Genomic DNA, 12,063 nt, shown 5'->3' on the forward strand with positions numbered 1-12,063 from the left:
GTGAAAAAGGAAGAGTACCCGTATAAATATGGACAGAGCGCCTGACGCATAGCAATGGCTACCTGGTAAAGCTTAACTGCTAAGCTTACGACTCGAACCAAACTACTGTAGCTGTATCGTCATTCATTCGAACTAAAGTGTGTCTCACATTACAATGGACCAACTTTGTTTCGATTTGGAGGTGCGCCCTAAACCTCTTCTCTCCCCTTGAATTTCGAGTCTCAAATTTCAGGTGCGGCTTAGATTCGGGAAATTTTTTTTCCTTGATTTCGAGTCTCATTTTTCAGGTGCGGCTTAGATTCGAGTGCGGCTTATATTCGAGTAAATACGGTAATCATTCTTTCTTTTTAGGGAATACCTTTAAGCAGCTCACAATGTATCAAATCAATAAAGCTTCCTCTTCTCTGATGAAGGATCAAACTTTATTAAGACCATTTCATAATTGTTTGTCAGAGATAATAATTCACATGCCCAGGCTTTGATGTGTTGATCAATAACTAGTATTTTAATTCTTGTATTTCTGAAATTGCATTGGATGAATACAAGTGCTCCTATGGATTCAGTTACTGCAATGCTCACTGAAGTTGTATCACAATGCACGTGACCTGGATGACAAGCATTTACGCTGACTTCCTGCTCCAGTTGTTCTCTTAACGGCACAACAAAAGTCAGCCACGATATTGAATTGTCATTTTTTTCAAGGATTCTAACAGTTTTCAGATCTTCATAGTTCAAAGCCAAATTACAGAATGCTGTTCTTGGTCGGCATATGTCTCAATTGGAGCAGCTATATTCGTACAGTGGCAACATTTTTAAATCTTCAGCCTACTGCCACCTACAATATTTAATGCTAATTTTTGGTATTATGCTGTAATATTTCATATAATAAATAAAAAAATATTTGTTTGACTTTCCACTCAACATAGAGGAGTAGATGGTAAGACCCAATAATAAAATTTAATAAATGTAAAAGCCCTTCCAGGAAATCATTATTGAACTTAACAAAGGAATTTCTTTGTTTCACAACTATTTTCATTTTTACAGGTATCACTGTTGGCAGTAACAAATTAAGGCACACCTTTACATCAGACAAGAGGAAAGGTGATTAAAAGTCTCCAGCATTAATTGCCTTTATGTTTAAAAATGACCAAATTGTACGAAAAACATAAATATAATATTTGAAATAAAATGTATTACAAATGGGCATTACAATCAAACACAAATGGCATCATTTCACACCTGAAGGCATGATATAGCATGCCACATTTTTACATTGTAGATTCAGTACAACATTCCTAAATACAGGAACATGATCATTGTCTTATGTACAGTTCTGGTTTTATGGTTCTAGCTGTACTGGCAATGTCTAAAATAAGACCTTAATGGTCACAAAAATCTCAATTTTTACATGTCAGTAACATTTAATACGTCTTGAATACTCTCATATCCCAGACCTGTCCAACATAATTTCTAAAGTAATCCACAGACAACTTTTTGCTGTATCACTGCATTTCACAACACAATGTGTTACAAAAAGTCATTCCAACCAGTCTTCACTTGTCATATTCAATCCACGATCGTTTAGGGCACTTTATTCAGAAATTGCATTGAAATTTCATTTCACTAAAAAATAAGTATTTTTATACACAATCATCACGGGAACCATATTTCGTCAAGGTCATCAGTATCTGGACTATCTGAAAGTGTGAGGATTAGTTCATCATCTGAATCACTTGCTCCACCCTCAGCATTGTTCTCATTTCCGTTGTCACCATCATTTCCATTGTTCTCACCTGCCCCTCCTGCTGGTGCTGCGCCACCACCACCCCCTCCATTGCCCCCACCACCTCCTGCTGCACCTCCATTTCCTTAAACAAAGAGAACAAAACATTTAAATGAATTGGATTGCAGTATGGAGAGCATGGAGTACTGTTTATCTGTAAATGAATTCTACATAGGTATACAGGAAAAGTTTCAGTTAGGGAGATTTCAAATGTACACAGTTTAATGAACTGTTTAACTCATAATGTTGTAACTCGCCAGTACTTAGCTCACATGATTAACACACTGTTTCTGCAATATTCAACAGAACTGTTTTACTAATAAGAGGAAAAGTGTACAGTCTTACCATCCTGCTGCTCATCATCAGAACCTGACTGTGATGCCGAGCCATCGTCACTGCCATCTAACTCATCTTCCTCCTCTTCTTCCTCCTGTAATAGAATGAGGATACTCACAGCATTAGAACTACGTGTACTGTAATTATTAAAATACTTTAGCAGCAAGAGATAAAATTAAATTAAGTACTTTAATGACAGTCTACTTAAACACTTAATTACACAAAAATAAAATTAAATATATAGTAGAGTCCTGTTAATCTGAACTAATTGGGACCGGACTTCACTCAGATTACCAATTTTTTCGGATTAGCCAGAATTATGGTGACGAGTTTCTAGAATGAAGTATACCAAGCAGATAAGTAGGTACACCATGGTAACAAATGGGAACAAATGTGGGAACGATGACTCACTTTCACTCCCTGCCCTTGTTGTTGTGCATTGTTGACACATTTGCAGTGTTTGATGTCAGTGCACTGCCAGTTGGCTCGCAAAGTGCTTGGTTATGTTAGTTACTGATTACTGGCACGCACAACAGTTGTATTGTATTCGTTCAGGTGTAGTGGTGTACGTATTTTCGTCATGAGTAAACGGAAACATACAACGTTAACTCTCAAAGAAAAACTGAATGCTTTGAGGCGGATAGGCAATTGTGAAAATGTATCTAAACTGGCAACAGAACAGGGTGTTGGTAAAGCAACCATTTGTGATTGGAAAAAGAACCGAATGAAGCTCGAACAGTCCTGTGCAACGTCTTCAGGAAAAACACTCGAAATTCAGTAGACTTTGAAACAGTCCCAGTACGATAAAGTGGATGAAGTTCTTTTCCTTTGGTTTACGCATGAAAGAGAAAGGGGAACTCCTTTGAGTGGAGCACTGGTTCAGGAAAAGGCTTTTACCTGAATAAGTTAATGAATGGTGATGAGCCTTTCAGTGTGAGTACAGGTTGGTTGGACAGATTCAAAAAATGTAATGGAATCTGTCAGCTAACAATTACTGGAGAGAAGCTTTCTTCTGACCGTGATGCAGTGAAGGGATACTTGGGTGAGTTTGAAAAAATGGTAAGAGAGGGAAAGTATTCTCCCCAACAAATTTATAACGCTGATGAGGCAGGCCTTAATTTTAGGACACTGCCAACAAAAAGCCTGGCATCAAAAGCAGAAGGCAATGCTCCTGGTTTTAAAATGTGCAAAGATTGTGTGACTTTATTAGCGTGCAGCAACGCTCCTGGTAATCACAACTGCCTTTAATGCTGACTGGCAAATCTGCTAGGCCCAGAGCTTTTAAAAACTGCAACATGAAGTCCCTGCCCATATATTATTACAACCAGAAAAAACATGGATGGATGGTAAGCTGTTCAAAGAATGGTTTCACAGCCAGTTTGTTCCCTCTGTTATATGGTTTTCTAAGGAGACTCATTTGTCTCCCTGTGCAATCCTTTTAATTGATAATGCGCCATCTCACCCTAGCACTGAGGAATTATGCGATGGAGAAATTGTGGTGAAGTTTTTGCTGCTGAATGTTACACCGCTTCTAAAGCCGATGGACCAGGGCGTACTGCAAACATTAAAACTGATTTACAGAAAACAATTTTTAAGAACGATGATCCAAGATGATAGCATTCCTTTAGTGGACAAAACAAAAAAGACCAATGTGAAGGATGTTACTTATGGCAGAATATTTCAGAAAATTCTCTTGAGAAAACTGTGGACATCTCTTGAATTTCAGGACAACATACGTCGAAAATGACGAGGAAAATCTACTACAAATCATACAGACAATCCCTGGATGTGAAGAAGCTAGTGAAGGAGACGTAGATGAGTGGATGGCAGCGGATGGGGCATGTGTGGAGAACCTTACTGACACTGATTTAGTTGCTGCTGTGACTCAAGACCAAGCAGAAGTGGACTGCTGTGACAGAAGTGACAATGAGCCTGAAAGTGACAAAAGAGAGCTGTGTCGCACAGTGACACAGCAGAAGCCCTTGACCTCACGCTACGTTATTTGGAGCAACAGCCCACTGCTACACCTGCTGATTTTATGTTTATGAGACGATGGCACAACTATGTGGCATATAACAGACTGTCTTCATTACACCAAAAAACAATGAGTTTTTGTCATCTGATAAGTAGGGATAAAATGTCTGCTGTATTTTAGTAAGTTTGACAGTTTTCTTTCATTGTTATGCATTGTTTAAACCTAACGTTTTCTTGCCAATTTTTCTAATACACATTTACTGTACTGTGTAAATTAAAATAGTGTGTATGTACAGCAGTTTTCCATATTAGATTAACATTTTTCATGTTCGGATTAACTGAACATTCAGATTACCGGGGTTCGGATTAGCCGGACTCTGCTGTACTCTTAACTACTAATAATCATCCAAAAGATGGTAATTAGGATCAGGTAAAATAAAAGCACTGTGGAAGCAACTGTAGTCATCTCAATCTTATTGTCATAATAAGGACTAAAGTCCAACCCACGAATATTGGCAGTTTGGGGATTGCGTTGTTGCCGGTTCTGAGCTACAGTGTCAGTACACCCAAGCACGTTCTTAGTGCACATCTCTCGCTTGCTTGTGTAGAAGTGTTTGCTCACCACCACCATCAGCCGTGACAACTCGCAACAAATGGAATAAAAATTCATTAAATAACATGCTACAATCGCATTTAATGCTCAACATGACTGTCGCTAAGAATTCAGTAGACTGCAAAACAATTTACTCCACCCTGTCAATACTAAAATGTGGATCTAACAAAGGATCTTAACAGACTGTTCTGCCCGCTTCGATTTTCTTTCTGCTAATGGCATTTGGAGGTCAGCACCTGGACTTCAGTTTCCTAAAGCAGTACAACATAATTAATTAATTAGTAAAAAATTAACAAATTTAAAAAAGCCACCTTCAAATATTACAAGATTTCCGAGTACTGTTAGGTACAATATATAGTCACAGTCACCAATAGCTGTGTGAAGCATTAAAGATTCGCAATTGAGAAGTTGCTAGTTCAATTCTTGTTAGCAGTAATTTCTTCTTCTTCTTCTTCTTCTTCTTCCCCCCCCCCCTCCAGTTCTATAATTATTAACAAAATATGATATTTGTTAATTCTTAATTAGCATTTTTATTCATTAATAAATGAAAAGAAGTTACTATTAGTGATATTCGAACGAAGAAACATCACAATTACAAAACCTATTTCCTCAAAAGACTTTTAAAAATTATGCATTTGTCTACCAAAGACTATGTTAATAGGCTCGGAAATGTTTTGTAGTTAATGGTGCTAGAAAACCCAATCTTTTAAATGATGATTTTGCAAAGTTTTTATTTTTGAGAATTGCATCATACTGCTTTAGAAAAACTGATGTCCAGACACGGAGCTCCAAACCCTCTAAGTATGAAGAAAACTGAAGGCTGCCGGCAGGATTTACAAACAGATTTTGCACATATTAAATACTGCAAGTGGCACAATGAAAGAAGTTTATCCTGTTTTACTTAGAACACAAACAAGCCATATGTAAATAAAACTGTAACAGTTCACAGAGTGATGATGACGACAAACCCACTTCAAAAAGAAGTGGACGTGAAATCTTCAGACAGATCGTTATTGTACTTCATACTGGACTGTTGCCAACTACATGTCTTAAGTGGGTGTACACAGAAGCTGCATTAGGAAGTGAATGTTTGTAATAGCAGCAACACAAATATCATACTGGGGAAGTGTAATTTCAGAACAAATGTTTCACTTTGCAGCAGAGCGTATGTTTGGTTTTGGTACAGCACACAGTTTTCATTTGCCAAAATAAGTTCAGCCTGCACTCCATAGTAAGAATAGTAAGAATGATTAATGTATAACTAAGTAAACTGGCCTTTACATGTGTCTGCTTGTGTGTGTGTGTGTGTGTGTGTGTGTGTGTGTGTGTGTGTGTGTGTGTGTGTGTGTGCGCGCGCGCGCGCGCAAACCTGTCCTTTTTCCCCCCAAGGTAAGTCTTTCCGCTCCCAGGATTGGAATGACTCCTTACCCTCTCCCTTAAAACCCACATCCTTTTGTCTTTCCCTCCCCTTCCCTCTTTCCTGATGAAGCAACCTTGGGTTGCGAAAGCTTGAATTTTGTGTGTGTGCTTGTGTTTGTTAGTGTCTCTATCAACATACCAACACTTTCGTTTGGTAAGTTACATCATCTTTGTTTTTAGATATAAGTAAATGAGAAAGGTTGATTAGAGAGAGGTGAAAAATTTATATCTACAACCATTCTTCAGAATATCCAACCCCCAAAATATTATGTATATTCCATCTTGATAGATATTACTATATAAATAAAAATGGGGTGAGGTGTGACAGGGTAGGAAGGTTGTGGGATGTTCCTGAGGTTAGAGACAAAATGGTGAGTAGACATAGGAGGAAGGCATGTTATGGTGATGGTCTTTTATGGGTACCACCCTGTCATGTGCTTTACATGAGTTATTAAAACTGAACACCTTAAGCAGTGTGGCTAACTGAGAATTTGAACCCAACTCATTTTTAAAGTCATTCAACAAACACTTTGTTGCATTATCTTTCTTGGTGAATGTTACTGGACTAAAAAAAAAGGTGGATGATCCATGGTTATATAATTTAAAATTTTGATTTTTTGGATGGTACAATTTTTACGCAATCAGTGCAATGAAATGTGAAATATGCCGGTGGATAATTCTTCTATTAAGAAGATTCAAGATGATTTCCATTTCTTGGTCAAACTGAAGATGAATTTTCAAAGCCCCAAATATAACATTAAAATATAAGACTTTAGGATATAAGAGATTGCTGATAGGCAAGGCATATTAATTGTGGACTTTTACTGTTATCATTATAATGGCTCTACAAATTTCTAGGCAAATCATAGATGTGAATGCTGCCAGCAACGGGAAAATATATGTTCAATATTTGACTTCTCAGTCTGGTACTGACAAGACTGTTTAATTTAGTCAAAACAGCACTGACCATTACTTAATGGTATTTACTTTCAAAGGTAAATAACCTAGAAAAACTTTCAATATGAATTTCATGAGATAGACAGACAGAATAAATTATGACAGGGTGGAGGTATGGAGGACAGAAATGTGAACTCAGTACATTATGAGCTCTTTTTCCAAAGTTGAACTACCTGTGAAAGATGAGGTTCAGAACACTTAACATCCTTTAAAGCTCATGTGAAATAACAATTTAATTTGAACAATTAGAAGTGCACAAACAATAATTCCACAGATGTTGTTGTCGACACTTCCAGTTATTTGTTGGCCAGCTACAACTGAAGTATGTTGTGCATTTCTAACAGTAATTGAAGTGCAGTTGATGGATACTGCAAACAGAATAACACTTCAAACAGCCTCATGGATGACATGGTATGAGTCTTGTAGCAGTTAGTTTAAAACAGTTGGTAACAATGCAATTTCATAATGAAAATTTGAAATGTATTTGCAACAGAAAAATGTACAAGTAAAGTTCAATAATTTCAATTCAGCTGCACTTGTTCACGAGTAACTGCCTACCCTGAGTAACGACCTACATTGCAAACTGGGATACAGTGTGCGGAGGGAGATAACCGACAAAATTAACTCAAATAACTACTCCATTCACCTTTTGGAAACTGTAGTAGTTCTTAATTTCTGGGAAATTACTCTACTGATAGAGCACTTCATTCGAAAGTTCACACTGTTATAAGATGAGGCTTTTTCCCCCAACTTTGTCGTCTTATATTCGTAGATTAAACTGTTGCTGCTGTTGTCAACATTTTAACATTTAGAGTAAATGGGGGTCATCTTACATTTAGAGATGAAGCTTCAGCTACTGAGGTCACGTGCAGATTTATTTTGAAGAATTTGGTAGGTCGGGGATGGCCAAATCATACTCTCATTTGAACGAGCTCAAGATTTCCCGATACGCTGAAGCACTTGATACAGTATAAATGTCACTCGAAAAATCACATGATGTTTGACTCAAGTGGCATTAGTGTAAGGGATATGCGAGAAACTATGAACTAGCCACTAAGGAGAAAATAGCATTAAGTTCTATTACCTTATAAATATGAACATGTTTGCAATGAAAGTTCTCATACATATACAGATACTTTATACAAACACTAACTCTGCTTTTTAAAGGAAGGTAACATTCCAAAGCTAAAATATCCTTCAAAAAACATTACTTCCTTCTGAATACACATCAATATTTTATTTGGTTATGAGGGACTGTAATGATTTACTGAGTGCATTGCAAATGACAAATTTAGTTACTGTTCACATATAATGAGGTGACAAATGTCATGGGATATGTCCTAATATCGTGTCAGACCACCTTTAGTCTGGCATAATGCAGCAACTGGCATGAGCTCAAGTTACTACATGCCACTGCAGAAATAGTGAGCTCTGCTGCTCCTACAGCCGCCCATAATTGCAAAAGTGTTGCCGGTGCAGGATTTTGTGCACGAACTGACATCTCGATTACATCCCGTAAATGTTCAAGGTGTGACCAAATCATCCCATCGAATTGTCCAGAATGTTCTTCAAACCAGTCTCAAACAATAGTGGGCCGGTGACATGTTTGGGAACATGAAGTCCATGCTTGGCTGCAAATGGCAATTTCCAGTCAATATTTGGTTTAATTGGACCAGAGGACCCAGTACCTGAAATTCCATCTAAACTCAGCCCACACCATTATGAAGCTACCACCAGCTTGCACAGTGCCTCGTTGACAACCTGGGTCCATGGCTTCATGTGGTTGGCAGTTGGCACCACTCTCAAATCTTATCATCAGTTCTCACAACTGAAATTGGGACTCACGTAACCAGGCCACGGTTTGCAGTCATCTAGCGTCCAACTGATACGGTCGCAATCCCAAGAGAGGCATTGCAGGCGATATCGTGCTTTTAGCAAAGGCACTTATGTCATTCATCTGCTGCCATAGCCCGTTAACACCAAATTTTGCTGCACTGTCCCTACAGATACATTCGCCATACGTCCCACATTGATCTATGCAGTTATTTCATGCAGTGTTACTTGTCTGTAGCACTGAGAGCTCTATGCAGATGCTGTTGCTCTCGCTTGTTAAGTGAAGGACGTTGGCCACTGTAATGTCCATGGTGAGAGGTAATGCCTGAAATTTGGTATTATTGTCACACTTTTGACACTGTGGCTCTTGAAACCACCAATGCACTGCCCTTTCATACCTTGTGTACATCACAGTACTGCTATCTGTATATGTGCATATTGCAATTCCATGACTTTTGTCACCTCAGTGTATTTGAATACCGGGTAAAAATGTTACCAACTTTTAATCAGTTTTAGAACATGGTGACACTCAGATGACACAAGAAAGAAAATTCATCCAGAATGAAATGTCTAGCAAACGAAAATCATACTAAACTGATTGTAATTGTTATTGTGGGAATAAACTACAGCAGTAAGACCAAGACAGCACAGCAGATGTCAGGCGATCCTAGGACAAGCAAAAGTACGCGAATAGGACTGAATTGTGTTGTGGTCTCTTATTTAAGTATTTGTTGCTGTTGCTACATATGACGTGCAACCCAGAAGATATTGCAGTCTGTATTTCACAGCTGCTCAAGCATAACACCACAGAAAAGGTTGGAGGGGGAACAGTGATACCAGTTTGGCTGAGAAGTGCAGAGACAGGAGTAGTGGGTGGGCAGCAAATTATGTCGTGTTGGTCAAATATGGGAGTCTATATTCTGTACTCTGGCTTCTTGTGAATATCTACAACATATAAACTGCAGTTTGCCTGAATCCATTTAGTAGCCGAAATTGAACTGAGTTTAATATTGGACAAATACTCAACACTAGTGTTCATTTCTGCAAGAGGCAGTAAAAGTCTAAATGGGGTCAGTGGTGTACTTACATGTTTTGTGCTGCAATGTTGTTGACACTCACTGTTATGTATGATGGGAACTAAATGGGGTGTGTCAACCGCTGGTTCTTCGCACCCAATGAGAGAGTGGTGGTCAGACAATATGTTCAGAGTGAGAGACATTGTAATATCCTCACATCAGTGTAGAAGTGAAATCTGGTATGTATTTGGGAGCTGGACACCAACAACTGTGTTCTCAGGTCCCACTGTAACCACAGCTTCAGAAATCACAACATATTTGGGAGAAACAGCAGGTGATTGTGACAATGAAGATAAAAAGTTCACAGTTGTGCATTTAGGATGATGATGATGATGATGACGATGACGATTATGATTATGATTATTCCAGAATGAGATTTTCACTCTGCAGCGGAGTGTGCGCTGATATGAAACTTCCTGGCAGATTAAAACTGTGTGCCGGACCGAGACTCGAACTCGGGACCTTTGCCTTTTGCAGGCAAGTGATCTAACAACTGTGAAGATGGGGCGTGAGTCGTGCTTGGGTAGCTCAGTTGTTAGAGCACTTGCTCGCGAAAGGCAAAGGTCCCGAGTTCGAGTCTCGGTCCGGCACACAGTTTTAATCTGCCAGGAAGTTTCATTATGATTATTATTAAAAGTAGTGATACCACAAATGACAGGGTTAGTAAGCAAAAAGGGTAGAAAAGAAAATGGCCTACAAATTAATGTAGACCTTTGTTTTTCTTTGTTTTATTTCTCCTTGTATTATCAAAATGTAGACAATCAATAAATGATACAAGTATTTAGGAAGATACTTCATGCCAATAAAACAGTTTGTAATTTTGATTATTCAGAATATATTAAAAATAAATTTTTCTCAAGGACCATGTTAAAATAAAGAGGATTATCGTGTACTCAGGTAAATGCAGTATACAGGAAAGCCTACCACAGTGTGTGTGGCATATTTTGGACATCATCTAACAGCACTAATGGCCAGTAATTTCAGTAAGTATAGGGAGAACTTTGTTACACAATACTACCATTGTCTTATCATTTTCTAGTTCTTATTAAAGTATTTTAAAATGATGTTTACAAAACAATATTAAATGATATTGGAAAAGTATGAAGATGTTATTTTGTAGTGATTAAGTATAGTACGTAATGTGTTACTTCAATGAGAGACTACATCTTTGGAGAATGTTTAACAAATATTCCAGCAAGTGCAGTGAAAACAGTGGAGATAAGGTGTTCAAAAGTGTAATTATCTGTTTCTCACGAAAGGTGTGGAAAAGTAACAACTGGAGGGGGTGGGGGCACCTTGATGCTCCTGTTGTTCTATGTGTAACGAGAATGGTCCACTTCGCTACCTGTCTTTAGTACATCTCTCTACAGTGAATTCCTATTTCCCTTCAAACCTTTCTACACCTATTTCCTAATGCATGCACAAGAGCATGGATTTCGAAAAAGGTAAGGGGAATTATGTAAATCCTATTAAATATCAATGTAGAGTTGACAAATGAATAAACATTCAAGTAGGTATCCTGATAGTGCTGATCACATATTTTCTTAACAAATTATAGAACCAGTAACGTATCTCCAGATATTTCAAATTGATATTCAAAAATAAAATAAGAATGTGAACTAAGATTTTATGTGAACCAGAAATTCATTAATTTTCATAAAAAGATTAACTTACCACATTTGCAGCTTCATCTTCATCATCTCTTCTTCGGCCCACATCATACACTCTTACAAATGACTCCTCCACGGAGTCTAGGACACCTTGGTTTTCAACAATTGCGATCTGGGTTCCACTTTTGTTGCAGGCCAAGTCATACACATTCTTCTTTACATCAATTGTTGCTTTAAAGAGAAAAAAATGTAGTTAATACAGTACTGGAAAATTCTGTTTGGAATACAGATCCTGACACTGTATAATCTTAAGGGCAAAACAGTATAGGCTAGAAGAGGGAGAAACAATTAGAAAACAGGATAGGAATATGGAAACTCAGAAAGCTCTCTCGGGTGTGGGCAAGGGTAGAGACACATTGCCATTAGCGAAAATGGATGTGACGATCGGGAGGGGGGAAGGTG

The 12,063-nt window shown here is 38.0% G+C and overlaps 1 protein-coding gene across 2 annotated transcripts in view; it reads right to left on the bottom strand.

Moving 5' to 3' along the window:
- Positions 1-1,158: 1,158 nt before the first annotated feature.
- The window catches only part of LOC126262237 (DDB1- and CUL4-associated factor 1), a 220,578-nt gene continuing 209,673 nt past the window's right edge, over positions 1,159-12,063 (bottom strand). For both annotated transcript variants that reach the window (XM_049958721.1, XM_049958712.1), the window contains exons 28-30: positions 11,666-11,832; positions 2,129-2,213; positions 1,159-1,868 (exon numbers count right to left, since the gene is read on the bottom strand). In XM_049958721.1, the coding sequence (XP_049814678.1) occupies positions 1,654-1,868; positions 2,129-2,213; positions 11,666-11,832 (467 nt within the window). In that variant the 3' untranslated portion in view covers positions 1,159-1,653. The remainder of the gene's footprint in view (positions 1,869-2,128; positions 2,214-11,665; positions 11,833-12,063) is intronic.

The sequence above is a fragment of the Schistocerca nitens genome, chromosome 1, assembly GCF_023898315.1.
Source record: "Schistocerca nitens isolate TAMUIC-IGC-003100 chromosome 1, iqSchNite1.1, whole genome shotgun sequence".
In the NCBI taxonomy this organism is placed as follows: Eukaryota; Metazoa; Arthropoda; class Insecta; order Orthoptera; family Acrididae; genus Schistocerca; species Schistocerca nitens.